Below are 26990 nucleotides of genomic sequence, written 5' to 3'. Positions count from 1 at the left end.
AACGGGGGAGAAATCCCACATCCATCCACGTCACACTGCAGCACATCAAGCTCTTCTCCACTCTCCTCTGACTGCACTGTAAGTGGACTTGCTCCTTGTTATTCCCCACTTTCGTCGGTTGCTTTATTGTTGTCCATCTGGCATTCCTAACGTTAACTGACAGTCATTTTTCATAATCAGTCTTCTGGTTTAGATCAACTTCCAGTAATGTTTCTCACTGTGCGCTGAGCAGAAGCATAAATGCTGAGTGAGAGAGAGTATATAAAACAGCATAGTGTGACGAGTGTGCGAGTGAGCAAGAGAGAAAGAGAGAGAGAGAGAGAGAGAGAGAGAGAGAGAGAGAGAGTATGCGTGTGTAAACTAGAGAGAAAGTGGGAAGGTCTAAGCTCTCACTATGTTGTGTTAGATCAGCTCGTACCTGATATTCCACACTGCCTACGCATGACAGAATGTCCGAGGACAAACACAAGTCTGGTTTGAGAGTCATGTTAAAAAGAGCGATAAAGTAACAGATGTGGCTTTTCTTCTTTCTTTCTGTTTGTTCTGTAACAAAAGAGGAGCAGAATTCTCACATGAGTAGATTTCAGTGACTTCAGTGCACACGACTGCTGCAGTTCTGTGAGTGTGGGAGAGAAGCAAGGTCTTTTGTGCAGCCTGACCAGCCATTAATATTCATGACAAAACATTTGAGTATGCAGAATGCAGATTGTGCGCTAGCCTTCATTTCTCACGACTTCTCATGCAGAAGGCTTAATTTCATTCAACAATTTTTAATCTCACTAAAAATTACAATCTTGCCTAAAAGTTTATTCAAAAATCTTCTGGATAAAGTATGTTTCAGACAGTGATTGTAATATTAGAGTAACGGTGGAAAAAATATGTCAATTGTATTTTAAAATAAATGAAATAAATGTTATATATTGATTGTGATGCTATAAATAATGAATTCATTTAAATGCTATATTAAATACAAACGTACCGACCGATATATGGACAGCCAGAGAGATAGATAGATAGATAGAGAGACAGAGATAGATAGATAGATAGATAGATAGATAGATAGATAGATAGATAGATAGATAGATAGATAGATAGATAGATAGATAGAGAGATAGATAGATAGATAGATAGATAGATAGATAGATAGATAGATAGATAGATAGATAGATAGATAGATAGACAGAGAGATAGATAGAGAGACAGAGAGATAGATAGATAGATAGATAGATAGATAGATAGAGAGAGAGAGAGAGAGAGATTCCTGCATACCTTTACATATTATAGTATTTGCAGAAACACTGCATATCATAAAATTCTCTAATCTAAGCTAACCGCTGTGGTCCTTAGTGCGATGGTGTCTGTGAATGTGTGTGAGTGTACGTCCTGCAGACCGTAAACACTGAGATGAGCTCTCTTATAATCTGACACACAAATGACACACGCTATTCCTGCATCTCTAGCACATTACTGCGCCTAAAGCCACTGACTGACAGAGCCACTGCCCGCTTTTAATGCACTTGGGATTAGAGGAACGCGTGTCATCCCACCTCTAGATGAAAGCAAGTGGACAGGCGGCTTAAGTGAACATACAGAGTTTCGTGAATGGCACTTTGACACTCGCTAGCCTCAGGACAAAGACTCTGCCAGAAGGCTTGAGTAAAGCAGCGGTCCGTTTAAATAAGACAGGCAGACAGGATACTGAACTCGGGCATCTTTCATCACGCAGTATCTTGAGAAAAAAAAACAGGAAATCATGGCTTGAGATGAGATGAGAAAATGTGTCTTTTGACATGTAAACCCTAATCCACTGGCAACCAGTTTCACCCCATCTGCCACTGCACATGATTCAGAGTCACAGGCATGCCACATGCTAACATGACACACTGAAATATAAAGCAAATATTGATGATAATATAAACTTAAGCTGACGTGAAAAAATTCTATAGCAAAACTTTAAGTTCTTTGAGAGATGGATTTTAATCAAAGAAATATGGATTTCAATCAAAACGGTGAAAATATTAAAAAGTAAAAAAAAAAAAACAGCAGTGTGATATTAGCAATGTTCTTAAAATTTTACAATTAATTGACCTGCCTGATATGCGCAAGCCGAAAAATCAATGAACACTGTAAACTGAAGAGATTTGCTGGTTGATTAATTGACAAAATTTAGAGGTTCAGTATGTTTTATTTATTAATTTTTTTGAAAGCAATGAACACTTTTATTCAGAATGCATACAGAATGCATGAACAAATTAGTCTGAAAACAATGTATCAGCGTTTTCCACAGAAATATTAAGCAACTGTTTTCAACATGGATAATAAGTGTACCAAGAATATCAGGATATTAAATGATTTTTGAAAGATCATGTGACACTGAAGACTTGGTTCTTCCTAGACAATGAATAAATTAAGCATAATGATTCCACAATATGATAATAAAATGTTTGCATATTTTGCGTTACTGTAAATATGCGACACAGGCGGATGGGTCGTTAACACAAATGTATGATATACAAAGCAATAAACTACTTGGGACAAGCTTATTAGTTAACGCTGCACAAGAGAGTTTACAGCTTTACATTTAAATGGCTGGTCAGCATTCATCTCCACCTGTATAGATCTGCTATGGGCTATTATACTGTACACGCTACTTGTAGTCTTAAATACTCACAGCACCATATTGACAGAGTTGTCATAATAGAACTGTGTAAAAATTAACACTACCCCACTACTGTTCCGCTGACATTGCTGACCATCTATTGAATGCTGCTGTTGTTCCCTAAAAAAAGATGCTAAGCTCTAAGGTGTTCCAAGAGTGCTGCAATGTGATCCTCCTGGAAAAGAGTCCACTTACCGGACACTGTGAATAAACAAGGGGGAGAGAACAATGTACATTTTGTCATGGTCACAAATGTATTTGTGTCCTGGTGACCCTGTGAATGGATTAACACTGAAGTTATGAGTTTACACACAGACAACAGCCCAGTGCAACGCTCACCTGTCAGCCTCCTGCTATTCCAATACACCCCTGTAAATCAAATCCGTCACCGCCTCTGCAGGTACCAGATAGTTTCAGTATTAGATTTTAGAGGCCCGTTTTAAATGTCGGATGTACAAGCAGTAATTTAATTATCATTAGAGAAAGGAAAGCATAGCCACAGCCCATTATGTGTCAAATGGCTGAGGACAAGGCTTAGTGTTGCACCGGGGGAGATGTGACCTTTCTAACGAGAGAGGTGGGATGTGTGAGGTGCACTTGAGAAAGAGAAGGCTATCGTGCATCAGCTGTAAGCCTGGGTCTGTTTTAAGGGCGCTTGTTTTAGTGCGGCATGTGTACTGCTTAGAAAGGCCATCAGTCTAGAGGTGAAAGTCATGAATCAAAGCCTTCTTTGTATTACAGGCGGAGAGAGAATACATGTGAAGTGCAATTTAGGTTGCTTTGGATAAAAGTGTATTTAAATGTAAATGATATAAATCATGTTATGAGATCGCGAACATGGTTTAACAGTTATAGAAGTGTAATTGACTTAAAAACCAGTTGAATGGCATTGCATGCACAGCACACTGCTTTATGAAACATGTCAAAATTGTAACGGGATCTCAACACTGGTGAGATCCTCAATTCTCCTCTTAAAGGGAGGTGCCCTGTCATTTGGGTGTTGGGCTGGGGCCGTAGGTCTCCAAAAGCAATAATCTCCCATTGTTCCTCACTTTTAACCTCCTGGCACTTCAAACGCTTCTACTCCATTTAAATTGTCAAGAGCTCCCTCCTTTCACCTTTGATTAGAAGCCTAACTCCAGACTTATCCACAGTCAAATAAGCTCCTGGAAAATCCTCCAGAGCCGTTCAATCATCTACCACCTCGCAGCAGAGCTCAGTCTCTCCGCAGTGAGCTTCACCGCAGGGCTCCGGCTCTCATCAGAAGCACACGCAAACACCTAACAATTACCTCTCAGAGCCACAAACAGCACTCTCATCCTCATTATATTCACAACTTTGTGGATTAAAACTGTACTTCATCCAAAACTCAAACTAGTGACGTATAATTACTACTAGCATACTACTTTACTGCATATGGCAATTTTCATTTTGGGGTGAACCAGCTTTAATTTACCACATAATCTAAAAGCGATAAACATGTCTTCAGAACTGTTAAGGTGGTTCAAACAGCACACAACACCTCTATCAGTTATTTGTAGCTACCTACTGAGAGCTTGAACATTAATTGTTGCAGTTTAATGTTGTGAATTACCCATGAGCCAAGAGTGCTCAGGAGTACAGGAGAATAGAACAAAAGAACAAAAGAGCTCACCAACTCATTCTGCTTGAGGCTTCCCAGCAAACTTTTATCAGCTTTATCAGATCAGTGACGATGACTCAACCATACAGAAAAGAAAAAAAAATCATATCTTCTCAGAAGATTAATTACAGTGGGTTCCAGTTTTTATGAGCTCAAATTAACTGAGACACCAAATGAAATATTTATACTTTTAAAATGAACTATTGAAAGAATAAAAGGCACCTAAAAAAATAGTTTCCTTAAATTGTAACCTTTACATTTAAAACCACTATTTTAGCCTATTTTTGCTGAAAACTGACTAAACCTCAGGTCATCAAAAATGGGTTTGTTTGTTTATTCAGTGATATTTAGCATCACATTACTTGCTCATTATCGGATTCTCTGCAGTGAATAAGTGCCGCCGGAATGAGTTGAAACATCTGAAAAGCATCTTGTAAAGTGAAAAGCTGTGCGTTTGTAAGAAACAAATCCATCATTAAACCATATTAATACAAGTCCACAATCCATAATAACACAACCTCCATTGAAAAAGTCTTTTCTTGCAAATAGCGCTATTTCTCTCCTGATTCAGACGAGAGAGCTAGAGAAACAATATAATGGAAAGAAGACTCGTTCAAACTCAAAATGACAAACACACAGCTTTCCACTTCAAGAGGTTAGCTGATGGACTGGAGTCACGTGGACTATCGTGATGTTTTATCAACTGTTTGAACTCATTCTGACGGCATCTATTCAACTGCAGAGGATCTAAGTGACATAATGCTAAACTTCTCCAAAGCGGTTTTAATGAGGAAACAAACGCATCTACATCTTGGATGACCTGAGGGTGAGTACATTTTCAGCAAATGTGCAGCTTTTCCTTTAAAGTGAATAAAAAAAGTTGCTTCAACTCCTCTCATATCTAAATAAAACAAACCAAATGTGGGAAAACACAAGCAGGCAATCACAAAGTCGCTTCTCATGCATATTTATAACTTTGTTCTGTCAGAGCCTGAAGGTTACTGTTAAAGACTCAACATATCCTAAAGCTCTGCAATCCTGATGACATTAAAGAGACTTAAGTGCACACACACACACACACACACACACACACATATATATATATATATATATATATATATATATATATATATGTATATATATATATATATATATATATATATATATATATATATATATATATATATATATATGAACATTACTACGACAGGCTTCTTAGAAAATGTGCCTGCCAATATAGTGCTCAACTCATGCAAAATCCATAAATAAATATATTTAATATAAGCTGTCTTTTTCACATAAGCTACATCTCATTAGACTGTAACATCCCCAGCACTCCTGATGATAAAGCGTGTAGACTTCTAATGCAAAATCGAACTCCGTGTAGCAGAGAGCAGCTGCTTTGCCTCTCAATGTCAAACGCTGTGTGGTTACATACTAGAGCTGTCACATGTGTTATAGAGGCTGTTTCAGAGATTATAAGTGGAACGAACATATTCATTTGAGACATGTGGACAGACAAGCGAAGAGAATAGAACACAAAAAATACCTAAATCTCGTTTGATTTTTAGTAGTATTTGATGTGTGAGAGCCTGAACGGGCAGTAACACACCAGGTGGACAGCATAGCAATTACTGCATTAAAGCACTGACAGCAATTACAGCTACATATACCAGCTGCTGCAATTCAGTGGGGCTGAGCTGGTCCGCAAAGCAAGGAAAATGAAGAGTGTAATGATCAACAAATTAAAATGAACATGTTGCAGAAAATTTCAGTTCCATAAGCTCTTTCCGCTAATGATAAACACAAAAGCGCCATCACAGCTCCAAAGGAATAAAGAAAGTCCTTACAGCTCAAAGAAGTCGCAGATACTGCGAATCTGACATCTGTCCTGGTTCAGTAGTCTTTACATGCGCATTAGGACATGTTCAATACGTACATAAAGAAGTGAGTGAATGGTGTAATAAAACAAAGGATCTATTTTTCTATATTTTTGACTTACAAGTCCTTAAAGTCTTCGTAACAATTTTTTTGGTCAATTAAATAAATGTTATTATTTGTATGTATTTTTTTTACTTGATTACAAAACAGTAAAATAGATGCAGTTTTCATTAGAGATGTCAGACTTTGTGACACCACTGCATTTATTTGCAAGAACATCCACAAGACAAACTCTCAGTGCTGAGGGAAAGACTGCTGGGACCTGCACCCAATCAACTCTCCAAAAGTCTATCTATTATAAGGCAGCAGTTATAAGGATGAAATGCCGGGTCTCCCGTTTCAAGCTTACGCTGCATGAGCAGCTTAATTCACAGCTACAGCGCCTGCGGTTCTCCCTCACATTGCTCCAGCGCTCCATCTTCTAGACACTAAAAAAAAAAAAAAAAAAAAAAAAAAAGCTAACTGCACTTTCTTTAAATTGAATTCATACAGCCTGGCCTTTTACTGCGCAGCCCTGGAGGGGACAGCAAGACCGCCTGTCCATCAGCACTACTGAATAAGAGCACAATATCCATGAGTTTAGATTATACTTTTATGTTTTATAAGCACATTTGGTCCCACTTAATATATATACACATAAGTTACTTATAGCACTTCCTATCAACGTAACAGCGTAATTACATGCAGATGTTTTATTAAATTTAAAGTACAAGCATGCATTTTATCAAATCATTAAATTTTCATTAAACTACTACAATTTAGAGGGATTTTATCACCTAGTAGTTAAAGTATAACCACATTTTTTATGTTTATATGGAAAGCAGGAATGCATAATGCATATTCAAATTTACATTGGCACACTGTTATTCAGCTCAAATGCACAGCCTTTTATGCAGGATTTATATTAAATATTCCTTCCATAAGCAGTAACAAGGAAATTTCATTAAAATGTAATTGTATGGCACTTTTCACAAAGCTTTACAAAGAATAAAATTCTTTACAATCAGCCTTACAAAAAGACTTACAATCAGCAAAAATGGCAAGGGAAAAAATCTCCCAAGAGACCTTGAGAGAAACTAAGAATCCATGCTTCTTTCTGACCTTCAACGGACAGGGTGCATAAATCATACACAAAAGCTAACTTTCATAAAAGGGAAGACAAAGATGTGATGGAACCCAATCCATTCGAGGCAGATTTACAGCACTGTCTAATCCAGGCCCAGTGAAGCATGTCTTACGGGCCCGTCTTTAGCGTGGTATCGGCCTGCAGAAAGCTCTTTTTCCACAATGTGATTATCCCAATTAGTCTGATGTACTGAGATTATGCCAGGCTGCAGGACATGTTAACACATTTATTCTCCTCTCCTCTTGAGTGCTGCTGCATTAAATTGAGAGATAACAAAATACAGACGTTAAATTCATGTTAATATTAACTATGTATGCACATACACTGCCAACCAAAAGTTTGAAAGAAAAAAAATGCATGTTTTTAAAAGAAGTCTCCCTGCTCACCAAGGCTGTATTTCTTTAATAAAACCTAAGTGAAAGCTGTAATACTGAAATATTATTACAATTTTAAATAACTGATTATTATTTTAATATACATAATCCCATGCTGGCAAAGATGATTTTTCACATGATCAAGTCTCACATGATCCTTCAGAAATTATTCTAATATTCAGATTTCATCAAACAAATGGTAATTATTCCAAACCTTTGGCTGCAAGTGTATGCATTTATGTATTTATGGATAATCCAGGCTGCATTATGTAAGTGCATGTTTAATCCAGAGTACATTCCCTAAGGGGAAATACTGCATAAAAAATAAAAGGGAAACACAGAAGGAAAAACAAAGAGACAGAATGAGCGGCGGCCTTTAATTGAAGAGGAAGTAGAGCAGAAAAGAGGCCTGCCTCATTAGCTCTGCAGGACAGAAAGAAAGAGAGACAGAGACAGAGGCAGGGGCTCCAACTCCCTCCTGCACAGTACTTAATTAGTTATTAATTATTACTCTTGTACGGTTAACTGATTACATTCAAGTCCAGGAGTCTTGGGATGACAGCTAATTGCATTGTGCTAACGGACGGCGGTGGGATTCTGGGACAAACAATGAATCATAGAAATGAACGTCTTAAAATCCATAAAAATGTCATCTCGAAAGGTAAGCGCTATAAATATGTAATTCTCTAAGAAGAGAAGTTGACAAAACGAAGAGGCTAACGACAGATGGACTGGTATGTGCCTTTTTTGACAGACACAGACTTCTCAGCACACATACCGCCAAGATGATGGGCACTTTCTGCCATCTGGTGGGCAAATATGGCACAGCTGTTTGTTAGATTAGAGCCAAGGTTAGAGACAGGATTTCACCGCTTAGCATGATCCAGTATGCCCCTGCTGGTAGTTGTTGTAACTACATTATCTGGACACAAACCTTTTTTTTTTTTTTTTTTTTTTACGTTTGCATCCATGTGAAGGAAGCCGTATGTTCCATAGGCCACACATAAAATGCAAATATTGGGATGTTTGGACTTGAATAGACCTGGACGCTGCTTTTCATGTCAGTCGCTAGTAAAAGGCTTAGGACTCTTTAGACATGACAACACAGAGACTATTTAAATCCACACAGGCAAAAAGGACGGTAAAGGAAGTTGATGATGGATTTAGTGATTAAATAGACCGATATAGTATGAGAGCATGTGGCAGGTAGAAAATAGACAACTGCTTTCAACAATTCAGCGACAACATACCAGGCTGCGAATATCAACAGTTGTGAAAAGATCCCGTGTACAGTGTGAAAACTGCAAACGGTGGACATTTTGGCAGGAAGATCATTTGTATTGCTACCTTGGCTGCTCGTGACGCTTTGTTTAATCGATGCAGATTCAGAGCGGTTTGTGTGTTGAGTGATACCCTTCCTTCACCATTTGCGTTTTTTTAAAGCCATTGTGATTAGCCGTGTTATTATCCTCTGTAATTAAATCATCCGTGCTATTATGTGTTGCACACTGAGCAATCTTTGATCCAAACTGAAGACACAGCCGCAGACATAGACTGCTGACATTCTACACCGCTTTTGACTAAACACCAACTGTCCCTGATCATCAGTGCAAAGGCATTCTGTCTCTCAGATTCCAAAAGCATCCACAGGGAGCACTGGAAAGCAACACAATACACATTTACAGGTCAATCAGGCTATCTATGATTTAAGATTGCATTGTAACACTTTATAATAAGGTTCAATTCATTAACATTAATAAATGCATTGGGTATTATAAACTGACAATGGATGCATTTAGAGCATTCATTAACCTATGCTTTAACAATTTTAAACTGTATAAATTAGTATTATTTGAAGAATCTGAACTCAATTAAATTTGGTCATAATACATTATATAATTCCATATTATGAACAAACATGATAAATGAACAATAGCATATTCATAAAATGGTAACAATGCAATACGTTTTTATTTGGTCATTTTAGTTAATAAACTTGAAACATTTTACTACACTGTAAACCCTAATGTTGTAAAGCAATTGGTTTCTGACAATTTCCTTTCTACACTGCAAACCCGTTATGAAGATGAAAGGACTAAACTAGAAAAATATATTAAATAGGTAGGTAAAATGCGTGTACACTTTAAAACAAGAATGACTAGCAATGAATCATTTACAAAAACACTTGCCATTTCTAAGTATCATGATATGCCTGATCTGTTGCTGACAGGACAGTAATGTAAAGACCGAAAACATTATACTAGCAGGCCATCGTGGGACCAATGCCCTCCCAATGGCTTATAAAAGCAAAGCACTTAATCCAAATCACACAGCTGGTCCAGACCCTGCTTCAGTCTCTGCTTAACACTTGCTATTCTCTCTGGGTGACTTAGATACACACAACAAGGGCCAAAACAAGACTCCATTACACCTCCAAAGTGACAACCAATAGTCTAATAGAGCAACAGGCTATATGTATGCAGTACATTAAGATTGGTGTCAAAATGATTATAAAAAATGTTCATTTCCTGCCGAACAGACCAACATAACCACGCTAGAAAATATTAATCCAAAAAAAGAGAAAAAGTAGAGTTGTTATTGTTAAGACAAACAAAATAAGTTGAAATGAAATAAAATGTTAAAATGTAAATATATTTTTAATATATTTACACATTATATTTTCCAATTTTTTAACATATTTAGAATTAAACAAAATATCTAATAAAAATATAAAGAACCTGTAAAAAACATGTAAAAAAATATACACACACACACACATACATGCATACATACACACACATACCAATAAACTGAAAATTAAAATCATATAAAAATAAAAAAAACTAATTAAAAATACATACCTTCCATACTAACCTAACACTAAACTGAAAAGCTATTTAGAAATATTTTAAATAGCAAAATGAGAACAATTTGAGAAAATTGCACAAATACATATAAAATTAAAACAATACATTTATTAAAACTGAACTGAAATAGAAATTAAAGCTATAAAAATAAAATAAAATAATAAAACAACAACAGCATAAAATAATTGCATAAATTAAACCATTTTAAATTAAAATATGAAAATAAAACTAATTCAAAATATATATCACAAAAATAATGCATTTCACAGGTTGAAAGACCAACTAGAAACTTACTGATGAAGAAAGTACATCTTCACATTTAATTGTCAAATCAACACGGGAGCCACATTCCTATCCAGCATCAATCACTGACCGCTAATCATATGTGAAACTCAACCCCAGATTTAAAAGCAGGACTTGCATCCTCTGCGGCCCTTACCTGTACCTCATCCCAGTCTGGAAGGAGATGGACTCCTGTAGCGACACTCCATTGGTCCTCAGGAAGTCCTCCAGGTTTTTGAGCTGGGCGGCTGCCCGCACCTCACGCAGACTCCTGATCTCCCCCAGTTCCCCCCCACCCTGCCGCAAAGGGTACAGACCCTGGTCCGACAGGTAGCGGTCGATGTCGCTCCGCATGCTTTCGCTGAAGGACAGGGACAGCATCTTTCCGCTGCTAATGCTGCTGCTCCTCCGTACGCTATTCCCCGGCGGCCCATTCTTGGGGATCTGCAGGGGTTCGGAGGGGACACTGTGTTGGCGGCTGAGGCGGCGGCCGGTGTGCCCGACCCGCACCTCAGTCAAACTGCTCCTGTGAGTGGCAAACATGCCCTACCACTTGGTGCCCGGGTCTCACACACACAGACAGAAGAGTGAAGCGAGTGGCATGACAGAGACCAGCAGACTGTTGCAGGTCAGAGCCCTTGCTTTAAATAGCGCCCGCCTCCCATGGCAATCAACACCGCATTCAGAGACCACCCTCCCGGCCCCTTTCTCCTGTGGGACTCCAATGCAACGGCCAGTTTTAACGGGCTGATCTTCATAGAATGAAGTCAAGTGGGTGTTGTATTCTTCCATACACATGCGTGATCAAGCAACGGAGGTGAGTGGACATTCAGGCATGTGTGAAGAATGCTGCCGCAGTTGTTCTGGAGGACCCGAATGCCAAAACTATCCAGGATCCAGTCAGTTAAAACAGTCTAACGTATGACGATCAAAAAATAGACTGGCACTGACACCAACAAAGACCAGAATCCTAAAAGTAAACATCATGTACTTTTCTCTTTGTATGTAGTAAGACAGCTTAATGAGAGGCCTAAACATAAAATGTGTCTATAAATGTGTTTCTTCAACTTTGGGCACATTTATGTACCTGGCTGATTAGGTTCTGGGTTGATTTAGGCTGATTATCTTAATTAAAACTATTATGACATTGATATAATTTTTTTTATTATTTTGTTACATAGAGATCACACTAAAATGATCAAATTAAAATGATCATGCCTTCACTTTTTTTTGCTACTTTTTTATAATTTAAAAAGTTTTAAACTTAAAACTCACAAGAAAAAATATTAATGCATGTTTAAAATATTGTATAAATATTAGTAATTTATCAAATATATACAATTATATATAAATGTATTCAGTAGTAATATATAAAATTAAATATTTAAAATTGCTATCATCATAAAATAGTTTTTTAGGTATATATAATATATTATCATTGAAATTAACTTTCTATCATATCATTTGCAGATCAAAATGAAGTTAAATACAAATGTGTAAAGAGGTAAACTCACGTGTATCACTACTAGACATTTTTAGTCGACAAATTTAATGAGAAACTAGTGTGTAAAAAAAAAAAAAAGACTCAAAATACACAGGGTCAAAAGTGCCCAGAGTCTGAAGAAACGCCAATATATTTTTGTAGTCATACCATATATACATAAAGCAATGTTTTTAATTACTAGTAAAGAATCTGATCTGTGTTTTGGATGAATATTCAACTAAAAATCACAAAGCTTTATAAGACTATAACGAGGAATGTGCTCAAATAATGTCAACTGACTGGTGTTCTGCTATCAAACGACAACAGAAACCCATTTAAAACGAAATAAAAACTCTTTCTGCACGTACCTGTATGCCTAGGACATGTATGAATAATTTACTCAAACATCCATGTCACATCAGTAAAAAAAGGGGCGTTTTATTGTTATTAAAAATGAAAGTTCAGTGCAGAAGATTTTATTTTAAAACACCTGTTAGAAAATGCCACTCGTGTGACTGCGGTCAGGACAGCATGCACTTTACACAATCATGCTTCATTAGATCTAACCGTCTGAATCCACATCTCCACTGAAGACACAATCACGGTCCAAAACAACATTACCCCCATCACAAAAGCACAATCTCATCAAGTCAGAGATAAAAACCACCACATTTGGACCGTTACACCCTCCGCTCGTTCTCCACAGCTTCGTTCTTCATTCTACCCTGCAAAAGCTCCAGAGTGGGAAGAAACTGACCTTCTTTACTCTCATAACTAAAACATCATGATGCAGTAGCTTACAGTAGACCAAGACGGTCTGTGGATGTGAGCCCTGCTCTCCGTTCCCCCATCACTCTAACACCTCTAACCTAAGAGCGGGCATGAGCGGGATCACCATGCAACATCCTCAAGCGGGACCCATGTTCAGCTAAAGTACCAGCCTTGTACTTACCCGGTTCCTCGGAGGTCGAGTCACGTACGGGTTTTGCACCACACTGCTCATCTGACAACTTAATGCTGGTCGGAACACTAAAGAAGACCGCCGTTTTCCTCCTTAAACCGAGAGCCTTTTGAATATGTGCTTTAGTAATTAGCGAACGGCAAAATAAAAGCTCCACCCCTCGAAAACACCAGACGCCACCCACTCTGGCGAATGTCACAGAGACAATGTTTTGCCAACCTATCGCAGTGCCAGAATGCTCTGCAAACATGAATTATTCAAGTCAGCTTTTGCTCTAAAAGCCTTTGATGTTGTACCACTAGAAAGTCTCCTAAAAGCCATTTCTGCTTGTTCTCCGTTTCGTACGAGTACAAAACTGAAAAGTACAGAACGAAGAACAAAAAAGCCCTGCATATTACCTTGTTCAAGGTACAGTGAGGAAATCCTTGCTAAAATAAAATTGGATTTAAAAATGGAATTAAAATTTAATTTAAATGTTTAATATGTTTTGATTTGCATAAAAATAAAATAAACAAACATTTAAAAAAATAACACAATTTTATAAAATTTTAAAACAAAATAAAGTTGTACGCACATAGGAAAAAAATTGAATAATAATGTGCTGAAAAATAAATTAAACACAAATGTTGCATAAGTCATAAAGAAGTCATGTGTGTGTTGTTTTTAAGTTCAAATATTTCACTGTAGATAATGATGACAAGGAATTCAGGACCACAGGGATGAAAATGAGATATAGAGAGAGAGAGAGTGAGCGAGACGTGTGGTTACGTATTCGAGTAGAAGTCAAACCCAGCAGACCTTAAACTTGTTCATACAGTAGATGGTGAGTGCTGTTCTCAGCTGCCCGTCACAACAGGAAACACATTATCTTTGAATGTAGACACACGGCAGCTTATTTGCTTGTGTTAATTACAGTTCTCCATACAGAGCAAAAATGCTGTGACCTTTGCTGTTTCCTTCATTTCTCTGTGACTAAAGACGTGCCTTAAAACAGTAGCATCTATTATTTAGCTTACACCATTTGCCTGTGATGTCACATCCAGGCTAAATATATAACTCATTTCATAGGCCAGAGGAACCAGATCGCCAGTAAGGTTCAGTATTCTCTCAAATGACTCAGCAGAGCTCATTATGAAATAGTTACACTACATCTTGGCTTTGTGTAAGATGTTCATGTCAGGAATAGTTAAACAGAGACGGGAAGAATTACAGCATCACACTGACAGGATGAAAACTCATCTCTGTGCTGGTGATGAACACTCAGGGCACTCTTTTATAATCATAACAACATTTTGTACACGTGATTTCTAAACCAAAGTTTAGGTTTGGGGTCAGTAAGATTTAGTTTCACAGATTGTAAAAGACTATTTATTTTAAAATGTTTTTTATTCCTGTGATGGTTAAGCTGAAATTTTAACAGCGGTGTCTTTCTTCAGTGTCACGTGATACTTCAGAAATCATTCTAATATTTGATGTTCAAGAAACATGGAAATTTGAAATGGAAATCTTTTGCAGCATTACAAATGTCTTCGTCCAATTTAACGCATTCTTACCGAATATAACAATTTTAAAAAATCTTACTGACCCCAAACTTTTTAACAGTAGTGTATATTTTAATTACACTTACATCAACAAATAATGTCTCTCAGGTTGCAAATGTGGCTTTTCTGACTTAATTCAACATATACAGTGCAATAAATACCAAATATAAAAACTACAAAATACTGAAAGAACATCTGCACACAGCTTGCACAAGTTTTTCCTTTGCAAGTCTGCATTTTTGAAATTATAGATGGCAACACTGTCAAAACAATCCCTGTTCACTGATCCACGGAAACGGCTAAAACACTGTATTCTGCATGCCAGGTCACTAGTTGATGAAGAAACACGTGTCTGCATACATACCTTTAAACACGCAATAAACATAAGCAATGTTTTTTTTTTTAAACGCTTATACTTTCAAGCCCCCAAAACTTTGTTTTCATGTAAATGCCTAAAAACTCTTTCAGTTAGAAATGCCCCTTTAAGACACATTTTTAAACTATATATCACCAGCCGTACAAACGGCCAAAAAAATCTTTGCTGTTAACGCAAAAGTTTCAGTCTCAGAACATGAGTGCGTACTGATTTTACAATCTCGCTCCGTCTCCATTGTCCTTGAGCAAGGCACTTAACTCCCGGATACTCCAGGGGGACCGTCTCTGCATTTTACTCTACTGTATAGTGCTATGGATGAAAGCGTTTTATGTAATCTCATGGAGAGCTGGCTATATTTACACGTGAAGGGCAGAGGTACAGTACCTGTAAAACTGCAGCTGCCTCTTTGGACTCCCATATCGAGCTCTACAGCAATCACAAAAAGAAAAAAAAAAATTTAGTGAAGGTGGTAAGAATAATATAAATGCAGCCTATTGGTTAGGTATTGCTCATATAGTTGTTTTCATTTATCAGCAAATTATTGACTCTCTTTGAGTGAGAAGGCTCTGCTCACGTATAGGGGGACCCAGTCTGCCGCGTGGAGAGACGAGCAGGAGAATCTGTGTTGGGTTCAGGGTACATGGAGCCTCTCACTCAGACTCTCAGCTTCTGTACAGAACACAAAACATATCTGTTAAATGAAGTCAAACAGTGAAGGGCCAGGAGGTGGCGCCACTTATTTGTTTTGTGCCACTCATGGGAAACTTACTGTACATAAGCACTCTTGAAATCACCCAAAAGACTATGTTTTACTGTATATTTCATTGCTGGTTAGCCTGAATAACGTCTATCTGTATAGATATATATGATTCTGCTTCTTAAAACAAACTCGTCCTGAGCTAAATTAGCATGATGGCGACTTAATTTTTGTTGTTCTCGAAATACAATATTAAAGGACAGGATAGGCTCAAGAATTGTTGATTGCTGCACATCTTGGCCCAGGGATGACCTACTGATAACCTATTTAGCTACTATGCTAAAGCATATTTCAGCATTATTGATGTGTGCCATAAATAGCAAAGCTTAATCATCAGTGTACAAGTACACTGATGATTAAGTGATGCATTATGGGGAAACTTTCACCTAAAAAAAATACTATTAGAATTAAGTGCAGCAGTTCATTTAGCCCCAGGAGCCATTTAACACATCTCTATCTCATTAGTGCATGAATTCAGATGTTAGAGACCATACAAAAAATGCTGATTCTCAGAAAGAACAATCCTACTTGTCCTCTGTGATCTGTCATCTGTGATCTAACATAGTATCCAAACCATTTTAACTGCTATTGAAAGAACAGTGACTTCAGTGAGTTTTCACCTTTTATAATAAATAATCATAAAATCCACTATTGTGAATGCAATGACAATTGTATAAACACTGGCACAAAAAGTTTTTTACATTAAAGTTAAGATTGTAACCTACAATTAGGTACATTGTTAAAATCAACGTAAAATACAATGACAGGAGTATATTAAGCATCCTGTCTTCAAAATAAACAAAAGGTAAAAAAAAGTTAACTTGTAATGGCAAATGTATCCTAAATTACATTAAGTTGCAAGTTAAAGTGCATTTTAGTTAATAAATTTATTTAAAACAAAGGAAAAACAAAGGCTGCATTATTTTTCTTAAATTACTCTGGTAACAGAACGGAATAGTTTAAATTATGCGATTAAAACTTAAGTAAATTATGTAACTACCTTAGTGTCAATATCAACTGAAAATTTGTAAAACAAATAATAATAATAATAATAATAACGTTGCTTTATTATAGTATTTTTGGGATTAACTATCAAACAAAGTTTGTTCAATAGTTTTTGTACAATATCCAATAGTTCATACATCAATATAAAAACGCAGGATATAAGCCTGTAATGCTTTAATAAGATGAAAAGGGCCACCCTGTTTGTTCATTCGTGGACAGGAAACCGGGACAAGAATTATGTCTGTATATCCCAGGATTCCAAACTTTTGATCAACGTACCTTAAAACAACAATGCTAAATAATTATATGAGGTGTCAAACTGTAATCCCTGTGCGTTGTTTCCGTAATGAGCAAACTCTGAATATTACTGAACAAGCATGACTTTGTTTAAAGCCTGTCGAGGTCCACCTGCTGTCTCTTCTCACCGCATGGCCAATTGGCCCGTCTCCAGCCTGGCAGAATTGCACCAGAAGTACATTATAAACTGCAGAGATAAAACATTCAGGCAAGAGAAGTGAGAGAAAGTGTAGGGTCGACACTTTACACAGCTCCGCTTGGCACTTGGAGTACTGATGCTACTGCAGAGCGACGAGAACAAGGGCTACATGGGTATTAAAATGAGACATTTTTACATTTTAAGCATAAAGGTATCTGAAAATCAGACAAAAATACAAAACTGTGTACATAAAGGGGTAGTTCACCTATAAAGGAAAGCTTTGTCATCATTTACTCACCCTCAAGTTTCTCAAAAGAACATATTTTGAATTTTAGATGACCGACTACAAAAAACTACAACCCTACAACAGAAACTTATATCATATCTTTACAACACTGGAGCTCATAGTACGTCGGACTCGGAAGGTTTACATTACAAATCAATTTCAGTACGGAGGAAATGAATCACGTTTTTCATTTTGACTGCTGCACTGTACATAATAACCCTTTGGGAGAACTTGTTTGATTGATGTTTAAAAATCCTAATTATGTATCCTTCTTTTGAACCATAAATGATAAAGAATAATAATCAGAAAGATAAATACAGTAAATACACTAAAACTGAGGAAAGCAAATAATGTAGAAAAAGCATGAGTTAATATTTACAACGATACATAATTACAATATTTTAAGAAACAGCTGTGAAATCTTCAAATAAAGCCACAAAACAGAAATCTACTAAATCTATTATCACACCCTAAAGAACCTAAAACAGCCTTGTGAAATCTACACCGACAATTAGGTAAAATTTATCTGTCTTTATCGCATCTCTGTCCCGCGACTCTTGTATCGGAATACGTCTCATATCAAGATACCCAACCCTTTAATCTGATGGCTAACGCTTTGGTTTTGGGTGTCCATGTGACAAAGACACTACAGCTACAATCTGGCCCTTGATATGTTTGCTAAAGGTGTCCTCTGTGAGGCCAGGTGGCATGAGCTAGTAATCACCCTGCATGACCTGAACACCCTGCACACATGAGGTCACTTGAAGACACGCTCAATATGAAAAGAGAGAGACTTTATGCACGGCGGACTATACGTTACATGCGTATATGTTAACAGCCAAGGTTATTGATCGGTCTACAGCAGATGCACTGTATGCTCAACGCAATTTACAGTCCAGGGCCAGTAACAATCGATCACAATGTCAGTGTTTATTCTATTACAAAAATTTTACAAATATAAATATATATAAAATATTTAATTACTGTAACATCATTTACATTATACAATTTATAATGTTTCCTGAGCACCAAATCAGCAATAATACATCATAATATTACAGTTTTTATTGTAATCTTTTTATTCAGTTCATGCAAGTGATGTCTTTATAAAATGTAGGTGGTTATAAGGAAGCATTAATGTGACTTAATAGCTGCCGGTATTGTCCTGCATATGTTCTTCGGTACATCATCCTACAGCGAATGGCACACTGTTCAATAACAGCTCAGCTGTAAGATATTTAGCCCTTGGATACTTGCTTTCTGTGGCATTTTAAAACGGAGAAAAAAAGAGGGAAAGTGAACAAGGGAATGGAAGGTAGATTTATAATATCAAGTTCACATTTCTGCTGCCTCATGCTGTTACGGGTGGTAAAGTGTGGGGGGAAGGAACAGTATATGGGCTGCAATACACAGTCAGATATGAGCACCACTGCAACACACACACACACACACACACACACACACACACACACACACACTGAGCGACAGGTCATTTTCATGACTCAGCAGTTTCTTTCAAAATCAAAATAAGAATTTCAGTGAATCCTGAGGCACAGTGACATTTGATCAAGAATGTCCATATCCTGTGGGATCCAAAAGTCTTAGGCAGCATTAATAATGTAGTATTTAAAGTTTTTTTTTTGCTCTTTCAGAATTTTGCAATTAATTAATATTAAGAAAATACTGGATCATTTAATAATCGAATGTAGAACAAAGAACCGTTATAATGCAAAACGAAGAACTATTTTTTTTAGTTCCTATCCACTCTTACAGTGCATTAAAGTTTTAAGAATTAGCCAGAAGACTATTTTTCATGAGTCATGTAGAAAGGATTTTAATTACAAGCTGAATGCACATGAACTCCAGCACAAAGTCAAAATCACGAGAGGGAAATTTCCGATATAGGAAAGTGTCAGTGGGAATAGTGCCTATATTGATGATAAATGTATTCCAATGAATAAAAACATCATGACCTGGTTTCACAGATAGTAAATAGACTAAGTCAGGATTAGGCTATTGTTCAATTGGGATATTTAAGTAATTTTAAAAACGTGCCTTAGAAAATAACATTACTGGTGTGCACCCTGAGACAAAGCAAAGGCACTGATATATTTCAAGTCGTTTAAAATGCTCGGATTTACTTTTTAATCTGGTACTGAGCTTAAGCCTCGTCTGTGAAATATTACTTTCATTTACAAAATGTTTATTTGTAGACATCCTCTTTTGATAAATGTGGCATGAATGCACCTGATTCAAAATTACGACTTCCCAACTCATAAAATACTTCCGTTAATATGCACATGCATGCAATCTCTATTATTTAAAAATGGCAACAGACCATTACTACATATATAATTTGTATGAGTGTTTACAACATCCATAAGGTTACGTAACATCCTAGCTGAAGGCAGGCAAACCGAGTGATCCACCCTTCAGGCATATGGAGTGAGTCAGGTTTAGAGAGGGAGAGGTGGGGCAGGCTTTGAGATCATAATGCAGTGAAGCCTCACTGTTGCCTCATCAGGATTCTGGGCAGTGTACTGCATTGTCAGCATGCTTTCTCATTCTCTCTCTCTCTCCTTCAACTCCTCTACAGTGCTTTGTGGGGTGGCCCCTTACTCTGCTGTGTGTTAGAGATGAGCTGAGTGGTGGTCAGTGTCTATTGTAGACATCCCACTTGCCCAAGGGCTTTTAAGAGCAGCTGGAGAACAGAGAAAGTGCTCGCTGCCCTCGTGCCAGTCCTCATTAGGAATGCATCCAAGATGGGGTTTTTTCCTCTCTCTCTCTCTCTCTCTCTCTCTCTCTCATCAGTTAACTACAAAATCAATCATAAGTGCTCTGTTACAGTCTCTGCTAATACAAGGCTTAAAACCTGAGAAAAATTGGACACAGTTTGTTTGCTTTAGTCGCATCTGGTCTATTTTGTATAAATACTTTTTAAAATAAATGTACACTTACTGCTCATGATATATTGTAACGCTGGAAAGCATAAAAACTATAGTTTTTAAGTATAGTTGGAAAGGGAAGATAGTTTATAAATGTTTTGTTATTTCATTTTGATCTATACTGAGAAGGATATAAAATATAATTTCACTTTGTTGTCTAAAAAGATCACTTAAGTTTATGACATTGTAGTGCCTTGAAAGACTGAAGGCACATTCATACAAAAATGCTTGCTGTTAAATCAGTGACTGAATTTGCCATCAAGGGACTGATATTACAAGTTATTACTTTGAATGTGGAGTTGCCACTATTATGGGAAAGAATTTGGGGGAAAAAAGTAAAATTATATTATTCATTATTCATTGTTATTATCTTAAAAACTAAACTTAAAAATGTCACTGATATACTAATCACAAAAAGTAGTCTATTAATGAGATGACAAACAGCTTCAGCGATTGTAATAGAATTGATTCAGATTTTGCTGTAGAAGTAAAAGTGAAAGTAAAAAGTAAAGTGAAAAAGTCTATATCCCATTTTAAGTTTTAACATCCCCTATTTAGATTTTAGAGATGAGAGATGACAGCAGATTTTGGGGATTGAAATATAGGCCAAAACATTCACACATGAGACTCATCTTGAATCAAGATCTTTACAGTACCAGAGCACTGTATATTTACAGATACACAGAATATAGATCATAAATAATGTGTTATAAGAATTCGTCTTGATCTGTATATCAATTATAAAATTATTAAAGAGTTCACAGTGCCATTCTAACAAAACTAGTATAGTATGATTCATTACTATGTACGCAGTTGTAAATCCATTATTATTAATAATTCAACTCATGCATTAAATAATATGTTTAAAGTGACAGTTCACTCTAATGTCAATCCAAACATAAAAGTATGTTATTTTTTGACTGAGACATGCATTAAAAAATATCTCCTATTATCTTCCACAGAAGACACAAAGTCATACAGGTTTAGAACGACATAAGAGTAATGACAACACGATTTTTGGATGAACTGGCCCTTTAACTCATCAACACAGCAGTAAAAATCTGAGCTGACAGACCAGACACTTTAGTACCTGCTATCCACCTTCGTCTTCTCATCTACTCCAGAATAAATCATCTGGACTATAACAATCATCTCACTCCAGTGAAAATACTGAATAACTGTATATATGAGGCAACTCACAACCCTATGACTGCAGTGAGCCAATCACAGTGCAGAGTTTGAACTGAAGCCAAAACTCTGCGAAAGTAGACAGTGATCACCTACAGATTGCTAATCATCTTATGAATAAAGATGCAACACATCTCTTCTAACATTATCAGACGTGACATGTGTTAAGGTTATTTCTCGCAGAACAGAACTCTCGAAGAATACAAAGGATTCTGGCATTAAAAATGTAAAAAGATACTCTAGTATGAATAAAAAGACATACTGCAGATGCACACTCACCGGTGTCTAGTGCTGTGTTTCTGCCTGATAACTCCAGTTTGGCTTTCACTGTAGAAACACAGATGGGTTGAGCAGAATCCTGTCTGAAAGGTGTAAGATAGAGAAAGGAACAGACAGACAGGGAAGAGAGAGAAAGGGAGGAGTGAGCTGAGGATGTTGCCAGTGCTTTGGCTTGCAGTAATGTATTTCTCTCCAAGCTCAGCGAATCTGCTACCCCGGCTATGCAGATCATCAGCTCCGAATGAGTGTGTGTGTGTGTGTGTGTGTGTGTGTGTGTGTGTGTGACTGTGTGAATGTGAGGAAAAGTATTTGAGGTTGAAACACAAAAGCATAATAAATGCTGGTATTTGAGCGCTGAATTAACTAAACAAAAGCCATTAAGAGCAATCTTGTAGATGTAGGTCTTCACTGGAGATACTGTAACAATGCCAGTTCAATCACAAGCCAAACAAAACATGCGTAAATATGAATTAACTGAAAAAATACACAGGCGTTTAATTTTGCTCGATTGTTTTTACTGCTGTTGACAATATCTTGTGAGCATTGGTTTGCAATCCTCTCTTTAAAGATAAATGTGTATTAGAAAAAAGATCAATTTATCTCTAGTTAGACAAGAATTAGCAACGATCAGTTGCTAATGATTTTCTTTTCAAAAGTGTGGAGCCAGACTGATAGAGCTGACTTGTGATCCAAACATTTTTGCTAAAATTTCACTTTGCCACTCAGAGCGACAATATGACTTGTATCGGTTATCACTACTATCTGATCTGGATTAAGTATGTGTGATACAACATCTGTCATGATTCTGGTGAGCTATTTTAAGAATGAAGGTTCCAAAAGGAGGTTATTGCAGGGAACTATAAAGGTTCCCCAAAGAACATTTCAGTAAACAGTTCTTAAAGTAACAATTGTTAGTGTTTTATCTTCCACTATACAGAACCCGAATAGAAAGGTTCCAAGGTTGTTTAAGTTTTTTCATAGTAAATCCAATGCCAATAAACAACCTTTATTTTGAGTTGTTTGAGCTTCAACTGACTATTGTCATTTTGTGAACTCTGACAAAACATTCATGCTGAATCATTGTGTCTACTACCCAGCATGCTTTCTGTCTTGGATGGTAACCAATTTACAGGGCAAGTAACTAACAGCTAAAAGAACATGCTCTTAAAATGATGCTATTTTTTAAACTGAGCTTAACATATTAGCTTAAACCTTAATTTAGTCTATATGGAGGCTCTCCGCTAGATAAAAAGCCTCATTTTATTTTCGACAGTTAGATTCAGTCCTTAGATTCTTTCCAGAGCTTTTGCAGCTAAAATCTAAGAGTTGACACCTTTAGCAACTAACCTCAGCATACTTGTTTCTTAAAATCGAGTAACAAAATAATGAACCAAATACACTTGAAAATCCTACTTGTAAGTGCGCTCCCATGGAACAGTGAAATATCTCATCACCTTACAGGTTCCACCAGGCTAAACTATCACTTTGCTGCCAGGGATACAGAGGTGAAGGAACACTTTCTATAGATAAGCTCCAGTTTCTGTCTGGGCTGTATAAAATGACGCTACATCACAGGGTTTGTTCCATCCAACTAAACATTCAACACTTTACTGAAACTCGCACCCAAAGCTCAAAGAGCATCACTGGAAATAGAGGTGATAGCTGCTGAAGTAGGTGACGGCAAAGCTCAGCTACAGGCCCTGTCCTTGAAAAACAGAGACAGGAACATTTCCATCCTCTCTGTCACTTCGGGTCTTACAGATTGTGGTGATAGACTTGCTTGGAGCAGCTGAAGTCTTTTATGTCACACCACTTACGTCACGCAAAAAACCTTGTGAGAAAACCTTTGAAGCTATAGATAAATGCATATGTAAATATTATTATATTCTAACATGACTAAAATCTGATAAAACAGCATCTTAAAATCAGATTTTCTTATACACACACACACACACACATATTTACACACACACAAATATATTTGTGTGTGTGTGTGTGTGTGTTACCATGCTTGGTGCATTTCCCAAAATGACTTATTCAAAGTTCAAGGTGTTTACTGCTGCTTCAGCTTTGGCAATAAAAGGATATGAGGTGCTGAATGGACAGATTCATTCTCTGGACCATGTTTTGAACAAGTGTCTTTTTACCAAGGTCAGTAGCATTGAGCAAAAACAGCAGTGACTGTCATTATATTTTCAACTGTCCTCTGACAATGGATATTACGTTTCATTTGGAGGTCAAATACTGATGTGTCACTTGCTCTGAAATCAGAAATTTGACGCATTGTTGTTGTGAAAAAAAAAGTTAAAACAAGAAAAAACGTTACATTAAATACAACAATGTTGATAGATTATTAAAAGCATCAGGAAAAAACTTTGAAAAAAAACCCAGAAATATTTTGCAAATTAATAGAGTACTGACATCAACTCTCTGCAAATATATAATCAGTTTCACTCAAAATTAGTACAAACAAATCCACTTCCAATTAAATGCACTAATGTCTCATATATGTGTGTTAAAATAATGAAGATGATGATTACTATTATTATTAATTAATATTTTTACTCTTAAATGCTCTATTCTTCATATTGATGCACAATATGCTGATCAATACAGATAAACATAGTTATTTTATGCTTTGGCCAACAATTGACATTACTTACATTAATACTATATAAAAATAAAAAAAACTATATTAAAAATCTGAAATGGTTCGAGTGAGATCTGAGATTTGCTAAATATTACATTTAACAGTGTTATTAAAAATTGTAAAATGGTCATAGATTGCCTTTATTTGACCAGACAGCAAAAACCTACAGATAAACAGAGCATGCACAATTAAATATTTAATATTTTAAAAATATGAATAAAATTCCAATAAATAAAGGGGGAAAAGTCTAAAATTGGTCAATAACAAATTTGGTACGTATACTGTAACTTCATAACAGGAGTCTGAAATAACTAAAGGCCTAATTCATTATGCCTGTTAATGCTTAAATGACTGAAAATCCATTAGTCTGAGATCACCTTAAGCAATGAAATTCAATGACAACCTTAGAATCCAATACAAAGAGTAAAAAGGTAAAGAGTGTTCCTTCACAAAGGACAGTACTATACATGATTAAGGCAGTGTTACCTTGTCTTGTCATGGGGTTACAACCAGGTGAAATTAGCATTAGATTAATGAATGTTAGTCTTCGCATAGCCTACCACAAAAGCTACCATAAATGTATTTTCATCTGAGCTACATGCAATAATATGCAATGGGTAAACAATGCAATGACTATGCAAAGTAGAAAAAGCCACTTCTGTAACAAGACAAATACAGATAAAACGGTTAGGTCATCAGGGTCAACGAGGTCAAGCAGGACAAGGTGGACCTATATTAGATTTAAAATGCAATATATATATATATATATATATATATATATATATATATATATATATATATATATATATATATATATATATATATATATATATATCTCTCAGATGCAATATACATTTCACATATCTGGTTGTAGTATGTATGACTGATGTTTGCAAATATGTGCTCGCGCTCAGAGTTACAAACACATATTTGCGTTGGCGTGCACGCGAGCTGCCTTACCTCTGAATTGTGAAACACGCGTTCTCGCTGTGAGATGATGTCGGGGACTGTCTGACACTCAACAACAACACAGACACCGAACAACTCCCGCTGCTCTCAGCCCCAGCGCGAAGCCACGCTGCCGCGGACGCACGCGAGCGGCTGTCATTGGCCAACAAGGAAGCGAGCCGGTGTTTATGACGCCATTCGCGAGAGTAGCTGTGCGTGAGGTAATCCGCCACACGTTATGACATCACCTCGGAGGCTCTAACGTCTCGCGTCATACTGCAGTAACTATCGCATATCTCTGTCGGGAGCATACGCTGCAGTTTGTGTCGTCTTTACAGATGCAAGCATGTTTGATATACTCATTTCAGGCGTGGTATATGAAATATTTCGGCAGCATCTGCGGAGTTGAGGAACATTTGATTCGGACTGTTTGAGTAAATCGTTTTTGAACGCTTCACCGGCTAATTAGCTTACTCTTCAACAGTGACGCAAAAGAGCAAGTTCAAAGACAAACTTCCAAAGATGGCTGCACGCGCTTGCTTCTCTAAAAATACAGTTACCCGTTCAAAGTATGCTACGTTCTCAATCCGGAATGTAATCGATACGTTCTAAATGAATCACTCGACTGATTGGTTCATATTCTTTCCTCTTAGTTTCCTATTATTATCACCGTGTATTTTGTGACTTAAAATGTAGCTGTAGACCTATATCATAACATATCCTGTCAATTCGAGAGGTTTTTGCAATGCATTGTGGACACTTTTAAGTTTCAGCCCACTAGAACGATGCCGAGCACTATAAATGTCTGACTAAAGTGACGAGGTTGGGAATAAATTTTCCCCAAAACCTAATAAACACTATGTGCAGTGCAGTGGTTTTCATTTCCTAATACGTCTGCTGTGCACATTTGAAACATTTGAAACATTTCTATATAGCATACATTCTGATTATGCAGTATACTTTAAGCTTATTTCCCAACTCTGCCACTAGATGGTAATATTTGCTTGGTTAAGAGTGAGGTGCCGTGCACTCGCAGGATGATCGACTTCACAACTGTGTTAATAAAAAAATGCCAAAATAATAACATATTTAACCGTTAAATGTATTTATGCGATGTCAGAACTATGAGCGTGTGTAGGAGTGCTTATAAATAAGGGTCAGTTGGAAAAAATGCACACATTTTATTTGTATCCCATATTAACTTTGTATCCAGTGAACATTTAGTAAGCAGGCACTTAAAAACA

At 36.7% G+C, this 26990-nt stretch overlaps 1 protein-coding gene across 9 annotated transcripts in view; it reads right to left on the bottom strand.

The window, feature by feature from the left end:
- kcnab2b (potassium voltage-gated channel subfamily A regulatory beta subunit 2b) overlaps positions 1 to 25894 on the bottom strand; it is a 51506-nt gene extending 25612 nt beyond the window's left edge. Inside the window, exons 1-4 of one of the 9 annotated variants that reach the window (XM_043224684.1) lie at positions 25759 to 25894; positions 22149 to 22231; positions 15827 to 15921; positions 15637 to 15678 (exon numbers count right to left, since the gene is read on the bottom strand). In XM_043224684.1, coding sequence (XP_043080619.1) covers positions 15637 to 15678; positions 15827 to 15894 — 110 coding nt within the window. In that variant the 5' untranslated portion in view covers positions 15895 to 15921; positions 22149 to 22231; positions 25759 to 25894. Of the gene's footprint in view, positions 252 to 11048; positions 11471 to 13326; positions 13453 to 15636; positions 15679 to 15826; positions 15922 to 22148; positions 22380 to 25758 lie in introns of those variants that run through there. The other 8 variants (XM_043224683.1, XM_043224685.1, XM_043224679.1 and 5 more) reach the window with 8 other exon arrangements.
- Between the last annotated feature and the right edge of the window lie 1096 nt (positions 25895 to 26990).

The sequence above is a fragment of the Puntigrus tetrazona genome, chromosome 23, assembly GCF_018831695.1.
Source record: "Puntigrus tetrazona isolate hp1 chromosome 23, ASM1883169v1, whole genome shotgun sequence".
NCBI lineage: Eukaryota > Metazoa > Chordata > Actinopteri > Cypriniformes > Cyprinidae > Puntigrus > Puntigrus tetrazona.
Note: the sequence above shows the minus strand (reverse complement) of the source record. Positions and strands in the feature narration are given on the sequence as shown.